This window comes from Stegostoma tigrinum, chromosome 12 (assembly GCF_030684315.1).
Source record: "Stegostoma tigrinum isolate sSteTig4 chromosome 12, sSteTig4.hap1, whole genome shotgun sequence".
NCBI classification, from domain to species: domain Eukaryota; kingdom Metazoa; phylum Chordata; class Chondrichthyes; order Orectolobiformes; family Stegostomatidae; genus Stegostoma; species Stegostoma tigrinum.
The window spans coordinates 5,885,271-5,910,372 of NC_081365.1; the positions used below are offsets into that span (position 1 = coordinate 5,885,271).

The following is a 25,102-nucleotide window of genomic DNA, read 5'->3' on the forward strand; positions in this document are numbered from 1 at the left end:
AGGACTTTTGGAAGGGAATTTGGGTCTGACAAATTGGTTAGATTGTTGAGAAATTAACCTCTACGATGGATAAAGGAGGGCCAGTGGGTTGAGTGTGAATTTTCAAAAATAATTCAATAAAAGGCTATCGAACAAAGTTGTTACACAGTTCTGAAGAAGAGTTATACAGGATTCAAAATGTTAATTCTGTTTCTCTCTCCACAGATGCTGAGTTTCTCTAAGATTCTCTGCATTTGTTTCAGATTTCCAGCATCTACAGTTTTACGCTTTTCTAGGACCCATTGATATTGGGATAATATATTTACGTGAACTGATGAATACGCAGAAAACAGAAGAAGGAATAAACAAGTTCATTTTATGCTTAGCAGACTGTAACAGCAAAACATGGAAACAGCAGCAGGAGGAGGCCATTCAGCCCTTCAAGCCTGCTCTGCTGTTCAATGTGATCATGGCTGATCATCCAACTCAGTCCCCAATTCCTGCTCTCTCCCATACAGGACGTGAAAGTCCATCTGCAAATCCCTTCCAAGCCATTCTGATCTTGAACTCTTACGTCATTTCTTCTCTGTCACTGGATTAAAATTCTGGAACTCACATCCTAACAGCACCTAGAAGGACTGCAGCGGTTCGAGGAGGCAACTCACCTCCACCTTTTCAAGGGCAACAAGGAATGGGCAATAAATGCTGGGCCCAGACAGCAACACCCACATCCCATTAAAAAATTAGAGAATTGAGATTAGGTATAAAAGAAAGGATTCTTAAGATGCACTGGTATTATGCCTATTTCTGAGCCAGAAAAGCCAAGTTGACTTTTCACATGCTCCAGAGATGTGCCAAACCACAGAATCACAGAATGTTACAGTGCAGAAGGAAGACACTTCATCCATTATGCCCTCTCTGGTTCTACTCCCCCAGTGCCAATCTCCTGCATTGGGCACATACCACTGCACACCATTTCTACCCAACTAACCATTCAATACTCTCTTAACTGCCCAGTGGAACCTCCCACCATGTTGGGGGGATCTCAGATATTTGGATCAGAGATTTGGGGCCTTAGATAGGTACAATCTCTGTGAATGACTCAGATTAGGGGACTAAAGATAATGCCTTCAAGCCTACTGATGGTAGACACAGTCAGAAATCACACAACATCAGGTTATAGTCCAACATGTTTATTTGAAAATACAAGCTTTCTGAGCCTTGCTCCTTCTTTTCAGGTGTCCAAAAGGTTGTGTTTTCAAATAATCCTGTTGGACAGTAAAATAAACACGAAGAACTGTGGGTGCTGTAAATCAGGAACAAAAACAAAGTTGCTGGAAAAGCTCAGCAGGTCTGACAGCACCTGTGAAGGAGAAAAACAGAGTTAATGTTTTGGGTCCGGTGACCCTTCCTAGAATGAAAAGATCTGTCCTAATGAAGGGTCACTGGGCCCAAAACATTAAGTCCGTTTTTCTCCTCCACAGATGCTGTCAGACCTGCTGAGCTTTTCCAGCAACTTTGTTTTTGTTCCTGCTGGACTATAACCTGGTGTCACGTGATTTCTGAACTTGTCCACCCTAGTCCAACACCAACAATGAAGTTATTCATCTTGGAAGGAAAATTGCAAAAATGCAAAAACCTTTTTTACACGGTGAGAAACTGGGAAATGTTAGTACTCAGAGGGATCTGTCTGTGTTTGTACATGATTCAGACAATGTTAATCTTCAGGCACTGCAAGCAACTAGAAATGTAAATAATTTGTAGCTTTCATTATAAAGAGTGAAAGAGTAAAAAGATCTTATTGTAGGTATAGAACTTTGGTGAGACCACACCTGGAGTACTGTGTGCAGTTTTAATCTCTTTACCTTGGGAATACATACTTTCCTCAAAGCAAGTACAATGAGGTTTCACTGTACTAATTCTTCAGATAATCCTGTGGAACTCACCAACTGTCAGGGAGGTGAAGGTAGAAGCATACACAGCACTGAAGAGTATTTGTGTCACTTGCAATGCCAAGGCATACAAGGCTATGGGCCAAATGCTGGAAAACGGGATTAAAATAATTAGATGGTTGTCTTTGACTGGCGTAGAGTCAATGGGCTGAAGGGCCTTTTTCTGTGCTGCAGATCTCTATGACTCTACAAGGGAGTTGGCATAGGAGGAGAGACTGAGCAAGTGAGGCCCACAACTCCCACAGTCTACCAGACTGAGGGGTGGATTGAATCAAACATACAACATCCTTAAGAGACTTGACAAGGTGGATTCTGAGGAAATATTTCTCCTCAACAGAGAATCCAGGACTGGGGGGACGCAGGGATCCAGATTCAGAAATAAGAGTTGGCTATTTCAGACTGAGATGGGGAGAGAATTTCTTCCCTCAGAGGCTTGAGAATTCGCTACCCCAGAGAATTGTGCACAGTCGGACGTTGAGTGAATTTGAAACTGAGATAATAGTTTTTTAGGCACTAAATGAATCGAGCAATACGCGGCTAGTGTGGAAAGGTAGAGTTAAGGTGCAGGATGAACCATGATCATGTTGCCTGAAAGAACAGCCCCATGGGCTCTCAGCCAAAGGCTGCTTCTGTTCATTATGTTTTACTCGATTATTTATTTTGACAATGATTTCACAACCTCGGGCTATCCCAGAGCATTTTTGCAGCTAATCAAATATTTTTTTGAAGTGCAGTCACTGCGATCATGTAGGAAATGTGTGTGCAAGCTGTGGGAAATGTTAGTGGCTTTTGAATGTGTTGTTGAAGGCATACAATGAATGTTTGATTGAAGACTGGGATCAGATATTAGAGAGAACCTTATTAATGCTCTTTCCTGATTATGTACATGGACAGGGGATGCACCCACTGTCTGCTGTTACCCTCAGCCTTCCCCTTACCTCAATAATCAACCCTTGCAATCAAATTTTAATTTAAATTTATAAGTTTTCTTTTGAGATTTTCTTTCATTACAGTGCCCCTAAAGGGGAAGAGTGCAGGACCGAGATGTATGGTCTCAGAGTAAAGGATTGCACATTTAATACAGAGATGAGGAGCAACTTCTTCTGTCAGAGGGGGCTGACTCTGTGGAATTCTATACTGCAGAGGGCTGTTGAGGCTGGGTCATTAAGCATATTCAAGGCTGAGACAGACAAATTTTCAATCAATAAGGGAATCAAGTATTTTGGGGAAAAGGCAGGAAAGTGCAGTTGAGGATTATAAAATCAGCCATGATCTCATTGAATAGCAGAGCAGCGACTAGAGGGTTGAATGACCTACTTCTACTTCTATGTCGTGTGGTCTTATGAGCTATCACTTGTGCATTATGTTTAATTTTATTTGATTTATTGAACCAAGACAGTATAAAGAGAATCAGTGCCTCTTTTTTGTAGCGGCGTGGGTGGCCTTGGAGGGGAATCAGGCAGAATCCTCAAGAAGGTTTGAGGTATTCAGTGACTGGTGGGCACTGCTGGGGTTGGATCGCATTATCTCCCCCAGCCCAACCCTGCTTCTGTATTCTTGCTCTTTCGTCGTAAACAAATTGAAAAGGAACTGGGAGGAACTCTCCACAAGTCCAGAAGATTCATTTCTGATGACTGACTGTTGGTATCTTATACAGAGAATGATTGGAACAGAAAAAAGAAAGTTGGGTACATGAGTTTATTATGTGAGAGATAATGGGAACTGCAGATGCTGGAGATTCCAAGATAATAAAATGTGAGGCTGGATGAACACAGCAGGCCAAGCAGCATCTCAGGAGCACAAAAGCTGACGTTTCGGGCCTAGACCCTTCATCAGAGAGGTAGATAATGGGAACTGCAGATGCTGGAGATTCCAAGATAATAAAATGTGAGGCTGGATGAACACAGCAGGCCAAGCAGCATCTCAGGAGCACAAAAGCTGACGTTTCGGGCCTAGACCCTTCATCAGAGAGTTCTCTGATGAAGGGTCTAGGCCTGAAACGTCAGCTTTTGTGCTCCTGAGATGCTGCTTGGCCTGCTGTGTTCATCCAGCCTCACATTTTATTATCTGAGTTTATTATGTGTCAGGACGGATAGGCCAAGATTAGGTCAAACAGTCAGACAGAAATACTTTCATAAAAAATATCTTCAGACAAGACGGTAAAAGTAACTATTTTTGCCATTGTGGTTCATTTCCTACTGTTTGTCGTCTTCCTGACAATGATCCTTAGTCCCAGTTTGGTTGCATTTGGTTTAAGAGTTACTCTTAAGAGTCTGCCAGGACAATAGGTTAGTAGTTAGGAGTCAGAGATCTGTAAGACTGCATTCTGTACACAAACCAACTTTCAAGGAGAAAGATCACCATTCGTTTCAGACTTCAGCATCTGGCTTGGATCTGGTTAACAGGAGGGGGTTCCAGATTTCCACTGCCCTTTGTGAGCAAAAGTGCTTTGTCGCAGCCATCCTGAATGGCCTGGCTCTGATGTGAGATTAGTGCACAGGTGGCATTGTTTACCTGTCACTGTAGGTTGTATGGAACCCGTCTCCCTTCTCTCGCCAATACAAACAAGTTCAGTTACGTTTGGAGTCACAGATCTTTCACGCACTCCAGTGTGAACACACTTGCACACTTAAAAAGCAGTTTGGTTGTCTCAGTCCCTCTCACGTGTCCTTTCAGTCTCTTAGCTCCCACATTCTTTCATACTTTTTAATGCCTTGCCACTTCTCTTGCTCTGGAGATCACTTCACAGTCTTCCAATCAGCAAAACCCTTTCAGTGCGACCATCCTTCTGGCATTGGTCTGAATTTTCTAGGGACTAAGGGCCATCTCCAGGATGACGACAAACAGTGGGAGACAGGCCATAAGGGCAAAAAAAATTACTTTTTCTGTCTTGTCTGAACACATCTGTTGTGAAAATGTTGCTCTCTGACTGTTTGACCTAATGTTGGCCTGTCCATTCTGGCTGACAACAAAATCATGTCCCCAACTTTCTATGTTCTGTTCCATTTATTCATTCTGTAAGATGCTGACAGTTAGTCGTCAGAAATGAATCTTCTGGGCTTGTGCAGAGTTCTTTCCACTTCCTTTCTAATTTGCTTACAAGTGTTTACAATTTTTCAGAGACAGTGGAAAGAAAGCTTGAGTTCTGCTCAGCATTGTACTCTCATACACTGACTCGGTTTTTACTAGATCCCACATTTGTTAGGGAAGACTGATCCACCAAAATGACCCGACACATCCTCCCTCCTGATGTGCAAGCAGTTTCTCAAATGAGTTCAAAATTTCTTTCAAGACCCTAACAGGTCCTATTCCCAGTAATCCCTGTTCTCCCAATCACTGACATCTTAATAGTAAAACAAAGTTGCTGGAAAAGCTCAACACATCTGGCAGCATCTGAGAAGGAGAAAACAGAGTTAATGTTTCACGTCTGCTTTCTGAGGAAGGGTCACCGGACCTGAAACATTAACTCTGTTTTCTCCTCCACAGATGCTGCCAGACCTGCTGAGCTTTTCCAGAAACTTTGTTTTTGATCTTGATTTACAGCATCTGCAGTTCTTTTGGTTTTTCTTAATATTAAAATCCTTGTCTTTGTTTCAAACTCCTGCCAAATCCTTGCCCCTCCAATCTCTGTAATCTCTTTCAGATGGACAACCCCTCAATGTCTTGGCACTCATCTAATTCTGATCTCTTGTCCATCACTATGTCTTTCACTTCACATGCACAGCTAGAAGTCAAAAGCTCATGAAGATACACACTTATATATGTATTCAGAAGTGCTCTCTCACACACCTCTTTCTAAGGTTGTCCCTTAAGATGAGGGAGTCTTATGTGTTCCCTGATATGATGTGTTCTGTAAGCTGACTGATGAGTCCAATGTACAATTTACCAGCCCACATGGGCCAGACTGCAATGTTTGAAGTAGAAAACAGATGAGTGTCTGGGGACTTTAGTAATGCCTTCAATCATTCAAACTCAGAAATTTTTCAATGTGTTTGACACCTTCTCGAACGCACTTTCTCCAGTCTCCCACGCGATGTCAAATTCACACATACTCGCATAAAGGCAACATGCAAACCTGCATGTATGTTGTGGTCTGGAGCGAGTAATAGTGATGGTGGTGTGGCTAAAGGGAACAAGAGAAAGTGGGAACTGGGGACTGAGTTGGACGATCAGTCTACTACCCCCAAAGGGTTGAATGGCCTCCACCTGCTCCTGTTTTCTATATTTCCACATTTCCAACATTGTTTCCACCACCTCAATCTCTCCTGCTCTTACTGCCTGCCATCGGTACGTGATGGTCACAATATAAACACACCTTCCTCAGCTGTCAACTCTTGGCTTGTACCTAAGACTGCTCGTTCAGAAGCAGGGACTCCATCCATCGTACCACAAAGCTTATAGAATATACATGTACATACCAAATAAGAACACAAATGTATATGCATATTTGTGAAAATCTGGGCTGAGGTGAAGAAACTGTTTTTTTAATCAGACCATAACACCAAAGAAATAGGAGCAGGAGAAGATCATTTGGCCCCTCGAGCCTGCTCCATGATCCATTCAATAGGATCATGGCTGATCCGACATCCCTCATGACCACATTCCTGCCCTTTCCCCATAACTCTTGATTCCCCAACTGATCAAGAATCTCAGCCTCAAATATATACAAGGACTCTGCCCCCACAGCTCTCTGTGATAAAGAGTTTTAAACACCCTCACCCTCTGAGAGAAGTAATTCCTCCTCATTTCAGTCTTAAATTGGTGCCCCTTTATTCTAAGACAATGCCCTCTGGTCCTCAACTCTCCCAAGAGGAGAATCATCCTCTCAGCATTTACCCTGTCAAGTCTCTTAAGAGTCTGACATGTTTTTCAATGAGATCACCTCTCATTCTTCTAAACTACAGCGAGTAGAGTCCCAACCTGTTTAGCTTTTGCTAACAACTCCCTCCATCCTGAGGATCATCTGAATTGGCTCAAAGGGTGATGAATCTTTGGAATTCCTTCCCCCAGAGGGATGAGGAGGCTCAGTTTTTGAAGAAAAGCCAAAGGAACAGCAGATGCTATAAATCAGAAACAATTTTATCCCTCTGTGTCCCCACCTCAATGAATTTCAGGCACGGCATGACATTGAACTCTTCTTCCACTGTCTTCACCTCCATGCCCATTTCTTTGGAAAAAAGTCCTCTCCCCGTCCTACAGGCCCCTTCGCCCAGTCACAACACTGTCCCTCCACCTGGGCCCCTCCCTCTGGCTGTTTATCTGCATTCGACCTGTCCATTGAGAACTGTCAACATCACAATGGCACCTCAATTCCTCTGGCCCCACCCTCCGCCTCACCTACCAATTCCAACCTAATCTCTTGGGAACTGACTGCACTCTGTGCTCTTGGACTCTAACCCTGCCTTTGTTATTGAGCCTGCCAATAAAGGTGATGCTGCTGTAGTCTGGTGCACTGACCTCTACATTACAGAGGTTGAGCACCTACTCTCAGGGGAGGCAATGGCCTAGTTTTATTATTGCTGGACTGTTAATCCAGGGACCCAGATAATGTTCTGGGGACACTGGCTCGAATCCCGCTATGGCAGATGGTGAAATTTGAATTCAATAAAATATCTGGAATTAACAATCTAATGATGACCGCGAATCCATTGTCGATTGTAGGAAAAACCCATCTGGTTCAATAATGTCCTTTAGGGAAGGGAACTGTCATCCTTACCTGGTCTGGCCTACATGTGACTCCAGACCCACAGCAACGTGGTTGATTCTTAACTTCCCTCTGGGCAAAGAGGGATGGACAATAAATGCTGCCTGGCCAGCAACACCCTCATCCTGTGAATGAATAAAGGAAAAAAAAAGATATCTCCTCCTTACTCTCACAATGACCCCATGATGGAACATCAGGCCATTGTGTCAATGACAGCCACCAAACTCACGTCATCTGGTGATCTCCCCCCAGTTGTCTCCAAACGGATAGTTCCCAGCTCCATACAGCTCATTTCTACCTCCTTCCAAAGGTCTACAAACCAGACCACCCAGGCAGACCCACTGTTTCTGAGACAGTAGGAGCTGCCGATGCTGGAGAATCTGAGGTGTAGAGGTGTGGAGCTGGATGAACACAGCAGGCCAGGCAGCATCAGAGCAGCAGGAAAGCTGACGTTTCGGGTCTGGACCCTACTTTAGACCCATTGTTTCTGCCTGCTCCTGCCTCACAGAACTCATCTCTTTCTACCTTGACTCGGTCTTTTCTCCCTGGTCTGGTCCCCTCCCATTCATATCGGCAATACCTCTGACACTCTACACCAGTTTCAGAGCTTCCAGTTTGTGAGCTCTAGCTGCCTCCTCCTTATCGTGGATGTGTGATCCCTTTACATGTCCATCCCCCACGGGATGGTCACATGGCTCTCTGCTTCTTCCTGGAGGCCTGAACAGTCCCCATACACCACCAACCTCCTCTGCTTGGCCAAGCTGGACCTCACCTTTTCTCTTTTAACTCCTCTTATTTGCTTCAAGTCAAAGGATGGCCATGGGTACCCGCATGGGGCCCAGTTATGCCTGTCTCTTTGTGGGGCACATGGAACATTCCTTGTTCCATTCATATTCCAGTCCCAAGAGCAGAGGAAGGGTCACTCGACCTGAAATGTTAACTCTCATTTCTGCCCACAGACGCTGCCAGACCTGCAGAGTTTTTCCAACAATTTCTGTTTTGTCTCTGATTTACAAAATCCAAAGTTCTTTTGGTTTCTAATTCAGGCCCCACCCACACCTCTTTCTCTGTTACATTGATGTTATCATCGAAGCTGCCTCCATCTCTCATCCAGAGTTGGAAAAGTTAATCAACTTTGCTTCCGATTTCTACCCTGCTCTCACTTTCATCTGGTCCATCTCTGGCTCTTCCCTTCACATCCTCAACATTTCTGTCTCCATTTCTGGGACAGGCTGCCACCCATATTCACCACAAACCCACTGACTCCCGCTGTTACCTGGACCATAACTCCTCAGACCCCACTTCCTATAAAGACTCTATTCCATTCTCCCCATTCCTCGATCTCTGTTACATCTGTTCCAATGAGTTGTAAGGAAGGGTCAGTTAATACTAACTCTGGTTTGTCTCCACAGATGTTGCCAGATTTGCTGAGCTTTTCCAGCAGTTTCTGGTTTTGTTTCAGATTTTGAAGAGATACATGTCTGATTACAATTGGCATACAAGGTTACAGGGATGTAGGTGGTTAAAAGGAACTGAAGTGTTGATCAGCCATGATCTTATGAAATGAAGGAGCAAACTTAACCAGCTGAGTGGCCGAGTTCTGCTCCTTGCGTACATAAATACACATACTCAAACGCAAGATTACTCACACTTTCAGATAAAACAGATAAACATAAGTAAGCATGCACATGCATGCACAGGTACACACACACACAAAATGCAAAGAAATGTCCCATTGAAATCTCTCACTTCTTAAAAACCTTAGTCAGGTGCCTGCTTTACTTCTCTTGATCTATGGAGAAAGGTCCTTAAATTTTTCAATCAATCATTGGGTGAGGGCGTGGCTGGCTCGAGCAGCATTTAATGCCCATCCCTAATTGCCCAGAGGGCAGTTCAGCGAGCAACCAGTTTGCTATGGGCCTGGAGTCAGATGTAGGCCAGACTATGGAAGGATGGCAGGACATCAGTGAACTGTATGGGTTTTCCCAACAATTAACAATAGTTTCAAGGTCATCATAAAATTCTCAATTGCAGATTTTATTTTTAAAAATTGAATTCAATTTCTACCAACTACCATGGCAGGATTTGAGCCCAGGTTCCTGGAACATTACGCTGGCCACTAGATTAAAAGTCTCGTGATAATACCATGAACCTTCTTCACAAAACCACCTGCTCAACCCCTCTGTAGCCTTTTGAAATGTGAATTGTTGTTGTCCACTCTGCCGACTGATCTGTGTAGGGGGAAGAGCTCACTGCTAGGCTCAACAATACCATGTCCCTTTCCCCCCGCTTGTTCCCCCTTTCCCCTCAACTAGATGAACACAGCAGGCCAGGCAGCATCAGTGCAGCAGGGAAATTCTCAGTTTGGACATTTGACCGTTTGCACGACCTGTTAGGTTCAGGTTGCCTTTTTGACATCCCTTGCTTACCGTCTGTGACCTCCAGCTGAGCCTTGGCAAGAATGCTTCCTGCCACAGTCAAGGCCTGACAGATGTAATAGCCAGCATCAGACCTCTGAATGTTGGTAATGGTGAGGTCACCAGTCGAGGAGACGGCAAATCTACTGGAAGGCTGGGGTGGCTGATTCGGAAACAGTAGGTTCTAGAGTGAAGAAGAAAAGAACCCAATGAAATTCATTGCAGGCCGTCCAACATCATTCACACACTCACCAAGAGAACATGCCTTCAGGAATATCAAAATAGAACAGGGTAATAAAAGCCCAAACTATGCCTGCCTCTTTGCAGGTTACGTGAAACAGTCCCTCTTCCGCACCTACACAGGCCCCAAACCCCACCTCTTCCTCCCTTACATTGATGACTGTATCGGTGCCGCCTCTTGCTCCCCAGAGGAGCTCGAACAGTTCATCCACTTCACCAACACCTTCCACCCCAACCTCAAGTTCACCTGGGCCATCTCCAGCACATCCCTCACCTTCCTGGACCTCTCAGTCTCCATCTCAGGCAACCAGCTAGAAACTGATGTCCATTTCAATCCCAACGACTCCCACAGCTACCTAGAATACACCTCCTCCCACCCACCCTCCTGCAAAAATTCCATCCCCTATTCCCAATTCCTCCGTCTCCGCCGCATCTGCTCCCAGGATGAGGCATTCCACTCCCGCACATCCCAGATGTCCACGTTCTTCAAGGACCGCAACTTTCCCCCCACAGTGGTCGAGAACGCCCTTGACCGCATCTCCTGCATTTCCCGCAACACATCCCTCACACCCCGCCGCCACCACAACCACCCCAAGAGGATCCCCCTTGTTCTCACATTCCACCCCACCAACCTCCGGATACAACGCATCATCCTCTGACACTTCCGCCATCTACAATCCGATCCCACCTCCCAGCCATCTTTCCATCCCCACCCTTGTCTGCCTTCCGGAGAGACCACTCTCTCCATGACTCCCTTGTCTGCTCCACACTCCCCTCCAACCCCACCACACCCAGCACCTTCCCCTGCAACCGCAGGAAATGCTACACTTGCCCCCACACCTCATCCCTCACCCCCATCCCAGGCCCCAAGATGACTTTCCATATTAAGCAGATATTCACCTGCACATCTGCCAATGTAGTATACTGTATCCATTGTACCCCGTGTGACTTTCTCTACTTTGGGGAAACCAAGCGGAGAACACCTCCACTTGGTTCGCAATAAACAACTGCACCTCCCAGTCGCAAGCCATTTCAACTCCCCCTCCCATTCCTCAGACGGCATGTCCATCCTGGGCCACCTGCAGTGCCACAATGATGCCACCCAAAGGTTGCAGGAACAGCAACTCATATTCCGCTTGGGAACCCTGCAGCCCAATGGTATCAATGTGGACTTCACAAGCTTCAAAATCTCTGCTTCCCCCACTGCATCCCAAAACCAGCCCAGCTCGTCCCCTCCCCCCACTGCATCCCAAAACCGGTCCAGCCTGTCTCCGCTTCCCCGACCTGTTCTTCCTCTCACCCATCCCTTCCTCCCACCCCAAGCCGCACCTCCATTTCCTACCTACGAACCTCATCCCACCTCCTTGACCTATCCATCTTCCCTGGACTGACCTATTCCCTCCCTACCTCCCCACCTATACTCTCCTCTCCACCTATCTTCTTTTCTCTCCATCTTCGGTTCGCCTCCCCCTCTCTCCCTATTTATTCCAGAATCCTCACCCCATCCCCCTCTCTGATGAAGGGCCTAGGCCCGAAACGTCAGCTTTTGTGCTCCTGAGATGCTGCTTGGCCTGCTGTGTTCATCCAGCTTCACACTTTGTTATCTTAATAAAGTAATGCTGTTTTTTTCTGAAGAAGGGTCCCAACCCAAAACATCAACTTTCCTGCTGCTCCGATGCTGCCTGGCCTGCTGTGTTCCTGCAACTCACACTTTGTTACACTGGTTGGTTATTTGGATTGAAATGCTATGCAGAGATGTGGGGAAAAGGCAGGAGAATGGCATTTGGGGATCAAAACAGTGCGGGCACAATGGACCAAATGGCCTTCTTTTGCACGATAACAATTCCGTCACTGATCACCTGATCAAATCTATTTCCTCACACTTTCCCCATATTCCTTAATTCTCTTTGTTACAAAAAATTCACGCATCTCTATGTCGAATGTACAAACGAGAAACAAGTGTGCGGTCACTCAGCTCTTCAAGCCCGCTCCACCAGTTAATCTGATTTTAACCTCAACCCTACATTCCTGCATTACCTTCGATAATGTTCCATCCCCTTGGGAATCAAGGGTCTATCCACCTCAGGCTTTTGAGGAAGAGAATTCCAAAAACTCACAAGAGTAAAAAAATGTTTCCTCATCTCCGTTTAAACAGGCAGCCCCTTATTTTTAAACTGTGTGACCCCCTAGTTCTAGATTCTTCCACAACAAGAAACATCCTTACAACATCCACCCAGTCAACTCCCCTCCGGATCTTAGATGTTTCAACTAAGTCTCCTCTGACTCTTCTAAAATCCACAGGGTACAGGCCCAGCCTGTCTAGCCTTTCCTCATGAGGCACTCCGCTCATTCCAGGTACTGGGCAAGTAAATCTTCTCTAAACTGCTTCTATATTTTTGTAAGTAGAGTGACCAGTACTGTAGATGTGGTCTCACCAGTGTCCTCTAGACCTACAGCAGCAGACTCAATGAGAAAGCATCCACAATCCTTTGGGGTTGAGATTTCTAAATGTTCCCAACATTTGGAATTGAAGGAAATTCTCCTCATCTCAGTCAATAGACAATAGACAATAGGTGCGGGAGTCGGCCATTCTGCCCTTCGAGCCAGCACCACTATTCATTATGATCATGGCTGATCATCCACAATCAGTATCCTGTTCCTGCCTTATCCCCATAACCTTTGATTCCTCTATCTTTAAGAGCTCTGTCTATCTCTTTCTTGAAAGTATCCAGAGACTTGGCCTCCACTGCCTTCTGGGGCAGAGCATTCCATATATCCACCACTCTCTGGGTGAAGAAGTTTTTAATCAACTCTGTTCTAAATGGCCTACCCCTTATTTTTAAATTGTGTCCTTTGGTCCACAGTAACTGATCTCTTGGCTCTGGATTTACTCTGAACATTCTGAATTGAGTTGTCCACATTAGGCTTGCCAAACCCCTCAAAAATTTGACTTGTTTCCATTCCGATGACCTTGAATTCTTAACTCCAGGAACATCAAGTTCAAGTAGAGAAATGGGGATGACAGAGTGGCTCGGTAAGATATTTTGTCACCTAAGAATTACAGCATGGAATAAAATCAAAACTCTTCCTGCATGGTTCCTCATACCTCAACACCAATACTCTGGGGCCTAGTTATGTGTTTTAAACGGTACACCTGATCAGCTGGTTCTGGTGTTGGCCAGGACTCAGCACTACAATGTAGTAGAAGATCATGGGTCCCCAAATTTCACATGAGAGGCATGAGTGCACGCTCCAGTGTGGGGTACACAGTGCAGTACTGAGGAGGGGAAATTGCCATCTGTTTGGACGAGGCACTAGACTGAGTCCAGGTTTGTCCTCTCCATTAGGTATGAAAGATTCCATAGCATTCGCAGAAGGGCAGCTAAGGCTCTTCATGGTGCTCTTGCTAGGCCCTCAGTCAATATCACTGAAATCGGTGATCTGTCATCATTGTCGCTTTGGGGAGTGGTCTTGCTGTATCAAAATCAGTGGCCACACCTCTCTACATTACAACCATGTCTGTACTTCAAACAAATACCTTTTTACAATCTTTGGATTATCTGATGTTGTAAAAGGTGCTACATAAATGCAAGTTTTCTCTTTCATTACAAATTTTGAATCCCACTGACTTCATATAAACTAGCAACATAAGCAGGTCATTCAGCTATTCAAGCCTGTCCCTCCATTCAATGTGATCATGGCTGAACCTCTGCCTGAATGTCACATTCCTGTTTTGGCTGCATACCCCTTAATGCGTTAAAGTCCAAAAATATATGTAGCTCTTTTTTGTTATTTATTCACTGGACATGGACATCACTGGCCAGGCCAGTATTTATTGCCCATTCCAAAGTGACAGGGGACAGTTGAGAGTCAACAACCTTGACTACACCTTTCTTGAATATATTCAGTGACTGGCACTCCCCAGCCTTCTGTGGTAGAGAGCTCCAGGCAGGTTCACTACCTGCACTCCCTCATCTCACGAGTTTGTGGTAATTTTCAGAGATTTTGCGTAAATTCATTGATGAGTTAATGACCCCTAGGAAGTTCATTGCAAATCCTCGCACTCTGTAAGATGTAGCTATCGGTCATCATTAATGCTCTCAACCATCTGTAGGAGCTATACCAGAGTGTTATTGAAGAAAATTTAACACGGAAAGCCATGTCATTTTTAATTATTTAATGGGTCTTGTTGATCCCTAATTACCCAAAGGACAATTGAGAATCAACTATATTACTGTGGGCTTGGACTCTTCAGCTGAGAGTGGCAGAATTCCTTCCCTGAAGGACGTAAGTGAACAAAATAGGTTTTTACAGCAATAACGATGTTTTCATTTAAACTAACTTCTGTTTCCTGACTTCAAATTTCACCATCTGCCTTGGTGGGATTTGAACCCATCCCCCTAGAACATTGACCTGGGGCTCACCGGACCACTGACTGCTTTGACATCACTTTCCCCAAACAGGCATTAGGAAAACACACAAATTCTTGGTCCGAGAGACAGGCTTGTGGAAGTGTCATCAAGGCAGAGAGAGAAAGAAGGAGAGGGAGATAGATAGAGAGAGAGAGTGAGATATATAGGGAAATGGAGATAGATAGAGAGACAAAAATAGATAGAGAAAGATGAGATAAGGAGAGAGAGTGCAAGATTGGGCGGGGGGGCTGCAGAGAGAGAGAAAGTGAGAGGGGGCGATAGATAAAGAGAGAGTGGGATCTGTAGAGAGATGAAGACAGAGAGAGAGCGAGATAGACTAAGATAGCGGGACAGAGACAAAGAGGGAGATAGAGAGAAGGAAAGGAAGACATATAGAGAGAGAGAGATGGATTGAGAGAGAGAGAAGCAGTAAGGTGGAGAGTTTGAGTGAGGGAATTCCACAAACGACAATTGGTCCAGGCAACTGAAAGCAAGGCCTTTGGTGCTAGAACAAAGAACTTCAGGGGTACAAGAGTAGTCAGAATTGTAACGTGGTAAGACTGGAGGAAATCACAGATAAAGTGAAGGGTCCCAGAAAAGCACGTTAAAATTGATGCAATTGGAACTGCGAGGGATTTGGGGGCCAGTACAGACGGGGCTTAGGACTGGATTGTTTAACCCTGGGCGCTAGGCAAATGATGTCTGCTGGCCCAGCGATTCTTTGATCTTGCCTGTTACAGCCTGAAATGTTCACCCCCTTTCACAGGAGGTCACAGTAGCAAATTAACGCTCTTCAATTAGGCAGTCTGCAATTTTTCCACTCCCTTAAATTATGTCACCACTTAATTAAGAGGTGCATACTTTTATTAGCCGATGATGGATTGTCCACTCTGATAGATTCAAGGATGATGCCATTAGTCCTCATTGCAGCTAACAAATGATGTCTCTTATGTTCTACAAATTATGCTTAACCTTGCATTATTTGGCGGTATGGTTATCAGCTCACCCTCTATTAAGTGGTCGCAATCCCACTCTGAAAAACATAGTGTCCACACTCCATCTATTCTCATTACATCCCCGCAGTAAAAGCTGTCTGGATGAATGATTAACTCTTGATGTTCTTAAAAGGGCAATGACAGAGCCTGTGTGATAAGGTCTGCCAACATCAGATTAGCTTGACCACACCTTAGAAAACTACCCCGTTCAAGCTTTCCAGTCCCCACCAGAAGAATATATTGGCCTTGGAGGGAGTACAACATGGGTTTACAAGAATAGTACCTGGTCTTTAGGGTTGTTATATGGGAAGGTTGTACAAATTAGGCCTGTTTGCTCTAGAATTTAGAAGGTTAAGGGATGATCTTATTGAATTCTTCAAGAGATTAACAGGAAAAGACAGGGTAGATAAACTATCTCCACTGGTTGGGGATTCTAGAGCTAGGAGGTATAGTCTGAGAATTAGGGCCAAATCAATCAGGAGAGATGTTAGGAAGCACTTCTGCACACAAAGGGTGGGAGATATGTGGAACTGTCTGCCACAAACGGCAGGGGATGCCGGATTAACTGTTAGATTTAAGTCAGAAATAGACACATATTTGTTAAGCAAAGGTATTACAGGATATGGGCCAAAGGTAGGTCTGTGGAGTTGGGCCACAGATCAGCCATGGTCATATTAAATGGTGAAACAGGGTCAAGGGGCTCACTGGCTTACTCCTGTTCCAATTTCCTGTAGTAGCTTCTAGAGTGGCTTGATGGCAAAGTTTTGTATGATAAATAGATAGTAAAATGTGAGGCTGCATGAACACAGCAGGCCAAGCAGCATCTCAGGAGCACAAAAGCTGACGTTTCGGGCCTAGACCCTTCATCAGAGAGGGGGATGGGGAGAGGGAACTGGAATAAATAGGGAGAGAGGGGGAGGCGGACCGAAGATGGAGAGTAAAGAAGATAGGTGGAGAGAGTATAGGTGGGGAGGTAGGGAGGGGATAGGAGATGCCTCCATCTCAGGCAACCAGCTTGTAACTGATGTCCATTTCAAGCCCACCGACTCCCACAGCTACCTAGAATACACCTACTCCCACCCACCCTCCTGCAAAAATTCCATCCCCTATTCCCAATTCCTTCGCCTCCGCTGCATCTGCTCCCACGATAAGACATTCCACTCCCGCACATCCCAGATGTCCAAGTTCTTCAAGGACCGCAACTTTCCCCCGACAGTGATCGAGAACGCCCTTGACCGCGTCTCCCGTATTTCCCGCGACACATCCCTCACACCCCGCCCCCGCCACAACCGCCCTAAGAGGATCCCCCTCGTTCTCACACACCACCCTACCAACCTCCGGATACAACGCATCATCCTCCGACACTTCCGCCATTTACAATCCAACCCCACCACCCAAGACATTTTTCCATCCCCACCCCTGTCTGCTTTCCGGAGAGACCACTCTCTCCGTGACTCCCTTATGCTCCACACTGCCCTCCAACCCCACCACACCCGGCACCTTCCCCTGCAACCGCAGGAAATGCTACACTTGCCCCCACACCTCCTCCCTCACCCCTATCCCAGGCTCCAAGATGACATTCCACATTAAGCAGAGGTTCACCTGCACATCTGCCAATGTGGTATACTGCATCCATTGTACCCAGTGTGGCTTCCTCCACATTGGGGAAACCAAGCGGAGGCTTGGAGACCGCTTTGCAGAACACCTTCGCTCAGTTCGCAACAAACAACTGCACCTCCCAGTCGCAAACCATTTCCACTCCCCCTCCCATTCTCTAGATGACATGTCCATCATGGGCCTCCTGCACTGCCACAATGATGCCACCCGAAGGTTGCAGGAACAGCAACTCATATTCTGCTTGGGAACCCTGCAGCCTAATGGTATCAATGTGGACTTCACCAGTTTCAAAATCTCCCCTTCCCCTACCAGCCCAGTTCGTCCCCTCCCCCCACTGCACCATACAAACAGCCCAGCTCTTCCCCCCAACCCAGTGCATCCCAAAACCAGTCCAACCTGTCTCTGCCTCCCTAACCGGTTCTTCCTCTCACCCATCCCTTCCTCCCACCCCAAGCCGCACCCCCATCTACCTACTAACCTCATCCCACCTTCTCGACCTGTCCGTCTTCCCTGGACTGACCTATCCCCTCCCGACCTCCTCACCTATACTCTCCTCTCCACCTATCTTCTTTACTCTCCATCTTCGGTCCGCCTCCCCCTCTCTCCCTATTTATTCCAGTTCCCTCTCCCCATCCCCCTCTCTGATGAAGGGTCCAGGCCCGAAACGTCAGCTTTTGTGCTCCTGAGATGCTGCTTGGCCTGCTGTGTTCATCCTGCCTCACGTTTTATTATCTTGGAATTCTCCAGCATCTGCAGTTCCCATTATCTTTGTATGATAAATACTTGCTTCTCTGAAGCACCTTGGGGCGCTTAATAACCTGAAAGGTGCTATGTAAATGTAACTTCTTAGTGCTGCTGATGAGGTGAGCAGGGAAGGGAGCACAAAGACTGGCAACATTGACTTTATTCCCCATTTGTTAACTGCTCAACTATAAGGCATCAATACACAAGCTAAGAATGGTGTTGTCTGTGTGTCAGCGAGTAATGCCTGTCACTTCTCACTCAGTGTGAAGTCTGTGTGGTGCACTATGCAGTCAGAAAGGCCCATAAGATGTAGGAGCAGAAGTAAACCATTCAATGAGATTGCGGCTGATGTGATCATCCACAATTCCACTTTCCTGCCCTTTCCCTATAAATCTTGATTCCTTTGTGGATTATAAACCTGTCTCTCTCAGCCTTGAACATACAATGCCTTGACAGCCCTCTGCAGCAAAGAACTCCAAAGATTCTCTTCCCTCTGACGGAAGAAAATCCTCCTCATCTCCGTCTTAAATAGGTGACACCTTATTCTGAGATTACACCCTCTGGTCCCACAAGGAGAAACAACCTTTCCACATCTACCCTGTCAAGTCCTTAAACCAAGCCTAAGAATGCTCCTGCTATGAGTCTGAGGGAGCGCTTCCCCGAGAGTGCTGCCTTTCTGATGTGATTTGAAACGAGATGCATCGTGCCCTCTTTGACAGATTTGAACAATCTGAAATGATTGTCTTGAACAATGGGAGGCCACTCGCCCCAGTGTCTAAGGCGTTATTTATAACAAAGCCAGCATTACTAAAATGTAAGATAACAAAGTGGAGCTGGATGAACACAGCAGGTCAAGCAGCATCTCAGGAGCACAAAAGTTGACTCAGCTGGTTACAACCACCTTGCTACTTCTGGGGTCACACACTGTGCAAACTCTCATGAAAGAAGGGCCTTTCGTAATCATTGCCAAAAAAGCTGGGGGAGTGGGTGTACTTCAACCAGAATGAGGCTCAAACCCCGTGCTTTCGGCACTAAGCTGATCTACACTTTGGTCATCAAACCACCGAAGGTCCTCCTCTATCTGTACAGGGCTGTTATTTTGCTCTGCAATTGTCTTACAAAAGCTGTGGAAGTATACTGTAGTGAGGTTAGCCAATGGGTCCTCAAAGAATATGAGTTCTTTGATTAGGGCTGTTAATCCAGTCCAATCAGGGAGCCCTGGCTGTCAGATTAAAAGGGAGGTGTCAGCAATATTGTCATTCTGACTCTGAATGAGACAGGACCAACTTCGAGGACTGTTCACGTGTAAATAAAGGATGGCTTGGCGATGGATACCGGCCTCTGTGGAATTATTTCATTTCCAAGTAGGAAGTGCTTCTGCAAAGTACAAGGCATTGGTGAGACCTCATCTGGAGTACTGTAAACAATTTTTGTTCCCTTACTTGAGGAAGGATGTGATTACATTGGAAGTAGTTCACAGGTCCACTCGAATGATTCCAGAGATGACGGGTTTGTCAATGAAGACAGATGAAACAGCTTAGCTCTCATTGGAGGTTAAAAGAATGAGAAGAGATTTAATTGAGCAAGAGAAGATGCTGAAGGGGGTTGATAAAGTAGACGTAGAGAGGATGCTTCCACATGTGGGGCAATCTAGAAAGAGAGGTCACAACTTTAGGATAAGGGGTGGCAGATTTAAAACAGAGATGTGGAGGAATTACTTCTCCCAAAGGGTTATGAGTTTGTAGAATTCACTCCCACAGAGTTCAGTGGATGCTCGGATATTGAGCAAATTTAAGGAGGAGATAGACAGTTTTTTCATGAGTAATGAGTTGAAGGGTTATGGAGAATGGGCAGGAAAGTGGAGATGAGATCAGCTATGGTTATATTAAAGAGTATAGCAGGCTTGAAGGGGCTGAATGGCCTACCCCTGCTCCTTGTTCTTACGTTTGATCTTATGCCAAAGCTTTCGGACAGCGTAAGGTGCTGTAGAAATTCAAGGCTTGGCTTCCATCCCTTGACTCTTTTACACTATCTCTGTGTGATGGATCCCAAGTGGTAGGTGAAATTGAAGAAATGAGCAAAAAACATTCTCTGATGACTCAGAGGAAACAAGCACACCCGGCTGGGGCATGAAGCCTGTGCTTCCATGGCCTGGGGATAGGGTTCCCTCTCTCCTTATGGGTGGGTTTTGGGTGACACATGGTCAGGAGGGAAGTGAAGGAAGACAGCAATCAGAGGACCAACAATGGGCTTCAGTGTCCCTCGGTATAGAAAGAGCAAAGTATCTGCCTGGGGTCCCCTACACCTTACCTGCTGACTGGCTCCAGGGAGCAGAGGTTGGATATGTTAAAAATTACTCATGGTGGTCTGTGGGCATCACTGAATGGGTCAGCATTTATTGTTCACAGCTAAATGCCCTTGAGAGGTTGGCAGTGAGCCACCCTATTGTACTAGTGCAGTCCATGGTATAGGTACACCTGCACTGCTGTTAGGGATTATGAGGTCAGGATTGGTGGTGATGGATACCCACATAAAATAGGAACAGGAGTAGGCCATTCAGCCCTTTGAGCCTGCTGCATTCCATGCAACAATAGTGCACCCAAGACACTGCCATCAGCAGAAGAACAGCAAAGCGAGTGCTTGACTGAAATAGACTCTTCCTCTGATTATAAGTAATCATTCCATAGGAATTTACAGAAGAACATTTGGCTTTTGGTACCTGCATAAACTCTGTTGATCAACTATCAAATCCTGTCTTCTTTTCCATAGCAGCGATTTTATTTTCGGAATTTATCAGTCTTCCCCTTGAAAATTACAATTGGATTTGCTTCCACTACATTTTCAGGCAGTGCATTCCAGGCCATAACATACACAAATCTCCCACATTGGCTTTTCTTTGTTCCCTGCCCCATCCTGACTCACCTATCACTGAAAACAGTTACCCTTATTTAGTCTATCAGAAAAAAGTACATACTCTCAAAGCTCCATTTCTTTTCAAAGTAGTAACAAACACAAAATCTTTTCATGTCTCAGTTGCAGAGAAATAATCTTTGGGCATCTTTGATTGCTTCATGTTGAGATTATGTGAGCTGATTATCACAGGAGCTGATAAAGGATTGAGAGAGCACAGCTCAGCTCTAGGAAAGTATATTGACTCAGCCTTCTGCATTAATGAACTTGACTTGCAACATGCTAGAACACTGGTGATGTTGAGTGTTCTCAAACATAGAAAATAGATGCAGGATTAGGCCATTCTACCCTTTCAGCCTGCTCCACCATTCAATATGATCATGGTTGATCATCCAACTAATTCCTCTGTTCCCACTTTCTCCCCATTTGATCTGTTTTGCACTAAGAACTATATCTAACTCTTTCTTGAAAACACTCAATGTTTTTATCTAAATTCTTTTCTGTGGTAGGCTCACTATTCTCTGGGTGAAGACATTTCTCCTCATCCCAGTCCTAAATGGCCTATTTCATGTCCTTGGGCTGCTAGCCCTGGTTCTGGACTCTCCAAAGCTCCACACTTTGTTATATCGGGAACATCCTTCTTGTGTTTGCTCTGTCTAGTCCTGTTAGAATTTTACTGGTTTCTGTGAGAACCCTCTCCACTTCATTCCTCTAATCTCCAGTGAATATAGTCCTCACCAACCCAGTATCTCTTCATTTATCAGTCCTGCCATTCCAGGAATTAGTCTGGTAAAGTTTCGCTGCACTATTCTATTGCCAGAACTTCCTTTCTCAGATAAGGAGACCGAAACCACAGACAGTACTCCAGGTGAGATCTCACCAAAGCCCTATAAAATTGCAGCAAGACTGTCCTACTCCTGTAGCAATCTAATTCTGATGATTCAGCCAATTATTTATTTTGTCGGAGAGTCCCTGCGTGCTTCACAGCCAATTCAGTACTTTAAATGTAGTTGCAGGCATAATGAGAGAGGTTGGTGTGGTGGTGGCACAGTCACTGGTCCAGCAATACACTGGCTCTATCTAATGCTCTGGGGCATGGGTTCTAACTTCACCATTGCCGAGAGGAGAATTTGAATTTCATAATTTTAAAAAGAAGAAAGGTGTGAAATAAAATGCCTGTGTGATAGTGGCCATATAGCCGCTGTCAAGTGTTGTAAAAACCCAGCTGATTCACTCAGAAAATTTGCCTTCCTTACCCTGTCTGGCCAATCAGCGTCTCTAGACCCAAAGCAAAGTGGTTGAATCTTCCTGACATCCCATGAACAAACATTTTCAAAAATGTAGAAAATGAAGCAGCCAATATGCTCACAGCCATTCCACACTCAAAAAAACACAACAATGTGAAATGAGGTTAATTAATCTGATTTTAGTTCGGTTTATTGAGTCCTGGACACTGAGAAGGCCTAGTGGTTGTAGATGTTGGTGTGTTCGCCGAGATGGGAGGTTTTTTTAGCAGACATATTCTTCCATTACTCGCTACCATCCTCAGTTCCGTGGAGTTTCCTGTGAAGCTTCCGGAACATCAACATCTACCACCAGCCACCCAAGCTACAAATCTTCACTTAAACCCTGATGGCCTAGTGGTATTATTGCTGGCCTGTTAATATGGACACCCGGATAACATTCTAGGACCCAGGATCGAATCCTGCCATGGCAGATGGTGGAATTTGAATTCAATAAATATCTGGAATGAAGGAACCAATGATGACCGTGAGTCAATTGTTGGCTAAAAACCCATCTGGTTCACTGATGTCCTTTAGGGAAGGAAACTGCCATCCTTACCGGGTCTGGCCTACATGAGACTCCAGACCCACATCAATGTGGTTGACTCTGAACTGCCCTCTGGGCAATTAGAGATGGACAATAAATGCTGCTGAGCCAGTGACATCCTCTTCTCATTAATGAATATAGAACCGCCCTGCTTTTTATCAAAAATAGTTGCTGTGGGATCTTTGACATCCACCCACAGGGGAAATGCAGTCTCAATTTAATATCTTAAGCAAATCTTTGTGCAGCACCCCTTCGGTATTAACACCTGTCCTAATATCTGCCTCAGCAGCCCAACATCACAATTTGTTGAAAATGCTCGTGTAAAGTGTCTGAGGACATTTTACACAAGAATATTAACAACATCAGGTGCACACCATCAATGCTCTGCCATTCAGTAAGAGCATGGCTAATTTTCTACCTCAGCTCCCCCTTATCCCCTGACATTTAATCTCCTTGACAACAAAGTGTGGAGCTGGATGAACACAGCAGGCCAAGCAGTGTCTTAGGAGCACAAAAGCTGACGTTTCGGGCCTAGACCTTTCATCAGAAAAGCTTCATCAGCTTTTGTGCTTCTGAGATGCTGCTTGGCCTGCTGTGTTCATCCAGCTCCACACTTTGTTATCTTGCATTCTCCAGCATCTGCAGTTCCCAATATGTCTCATTTAATCTCCTAAATGGCCAGGAATCTATCGAGCTTAGTTTTGAATATACTTAATGTCAATATCCATGGTTCTCTGGTGCCAAGATTTCCAAAAGTCCACAGCCCTTTGATTAAAGAGAATCCTTCTGACCTTAGTACTGAAATCTGAGATTACAGCCTGTAATTAGGAATGGCCCTTGTGGCTCACTGGTAGTACCCCTACATCCAGATGCCCAAATTCAAGTCCCAGCTACTCCAAAGGTGCGTCACAATACGGCTCCCCATAGCCTTCACAAGAGCAGCAACTTCACAATGCACAATTAATGTTGGTAGGCAGCGAAGCCTGTATCCCATGAGTGCAGAAAATAATATCGGAACAGGTTGTCTCGGATCATCCTCAGTCTCCAGCTTCAGGCTTTGAAGCCTGTGTGAAACAGCCTGTAAGTACTTTCCAATTCATGGGAACAGGAGGAGGCTATTCAACCCCTGAGCTTGCTCCGCTATTTAATGAGATCATGGCTGACCTGTGACCTAACTCTCTACACACCTGACTCTGGCCCATATCCGGTAATACCTTTCTTTAACAAAACTCTATCTTTCTCAAATTTATAACTAACAACTGATCCAGCAGCCCCTGCCATTTGAGGAAAACAGTTGCAAACCTTGCCCATCCTTTGTGTGTGGAAGTGCTTTCTAACATCTCCCCTGAACAAAGTATGTAGCTGGATGAACACAGCAGGCCAAGCAGCATCTCAGGAGCACAAAAGCTGACGTTTCGGGCCTCGACCCTTCATCAGAGAACCATTATCTCTGATCTCCCCTGAACAGTCTGGCCTTAATTCTCAGACTATGTCCATCTAATTCTAGCATTCCCAACAAGTGGAAATATTTTATCTTTATCTGCCCTGTCATTTTTGGTTTCTCTTGAAGACTTCGATCAGAACACCGCGAACCTTCTAAATTCTAGGAAAACAGGCTGAATATGTACAATCTCTCCTCATAACTTACCTTTGAAGTCCAGGGATCATTCTTGTAAACCTATGTTGCATTTCTTCCAAGGCCAATATATCCCTCCCAAGCCCCATCTGGTCACAGTACACCCCGTAGGCTCGAACCAGCGTTTTATATATTGGTGTATAACTTTTCATCCTTATACTCTAGTCATTCAAGATATAAAGGCTAGCATTCCATGAGCCTTGTTGATTATTTTCTCTGATGTGAGGTACCTTCAGGTGACAAAGGGGCAGTGCTTCAAAAGCTTGTGATTTTAAATAAACCTTATGGGCTATAACTCGGTGTTGTGCGGCTTCTCACCTTGATTATTTTCTAGGTTGAGCCTTCCAAGAATTTTACACATTTTAATCCCACCTTTCATTCTTCCAGCCATCCCACAAGAAAAAGTCATTCTATTTGCTCTCACCTGATAGGACAACCGTCTCTCAGGAATTGGCCGGCTGGTCCTAAAGGTGCGACATAAATGCAAGTTGTTGATGAGTCAGACACCTGAAGGGGCACTCACCTGGCTTCCTTCTTTCTGCCAGAAGACTGCAGGCTGAGGGTTTCCTTTGGTCTCACAGGGGAAGGTGACTGTCCGTCCTTGAGCCACGATCTGGTCTCTCGGCCTCACCACAAACTGGGGGGCAGCTGGAGGGGGTGGTCCAA

At 45.3% G+C, this 25,102-nt stretch overlaps 1 protein-coding gene across 50 annotated transcripts in view; it reads right to left on the reverse strand.

Moving 5' to 3' along the window:
• The window catches only part of robo2 (roundabout, axon guidance receptor, homolog 2 (Drosophila)), a 1,006,048-nt gene that overhangs the window by 161,283 nt on the left and 819,663 nt on the right, over positions 1 to 25,102 (reverse strand). For all 50 annotated transcript variants that reach the window (XM_059650119.1, XM_059650114.1, XM_048540457.2 and 47 more), the window contains 2 exons: positions 24,960 to 25,084; positions 10,065 to 10,236 (listed from right to left, as the gene is read on the reverse strand). In XM_059650119.1, the coding sequence (XP_059506102.1) occupies positions 10,065 to 10,236; positions 24,960 to 25,084 (297 nt within the window). The remainder of the gene's footprint in view (positions 1 to 10,064; positions 10,237 to 24,959; positions 25,085 to 25,102) is intronic.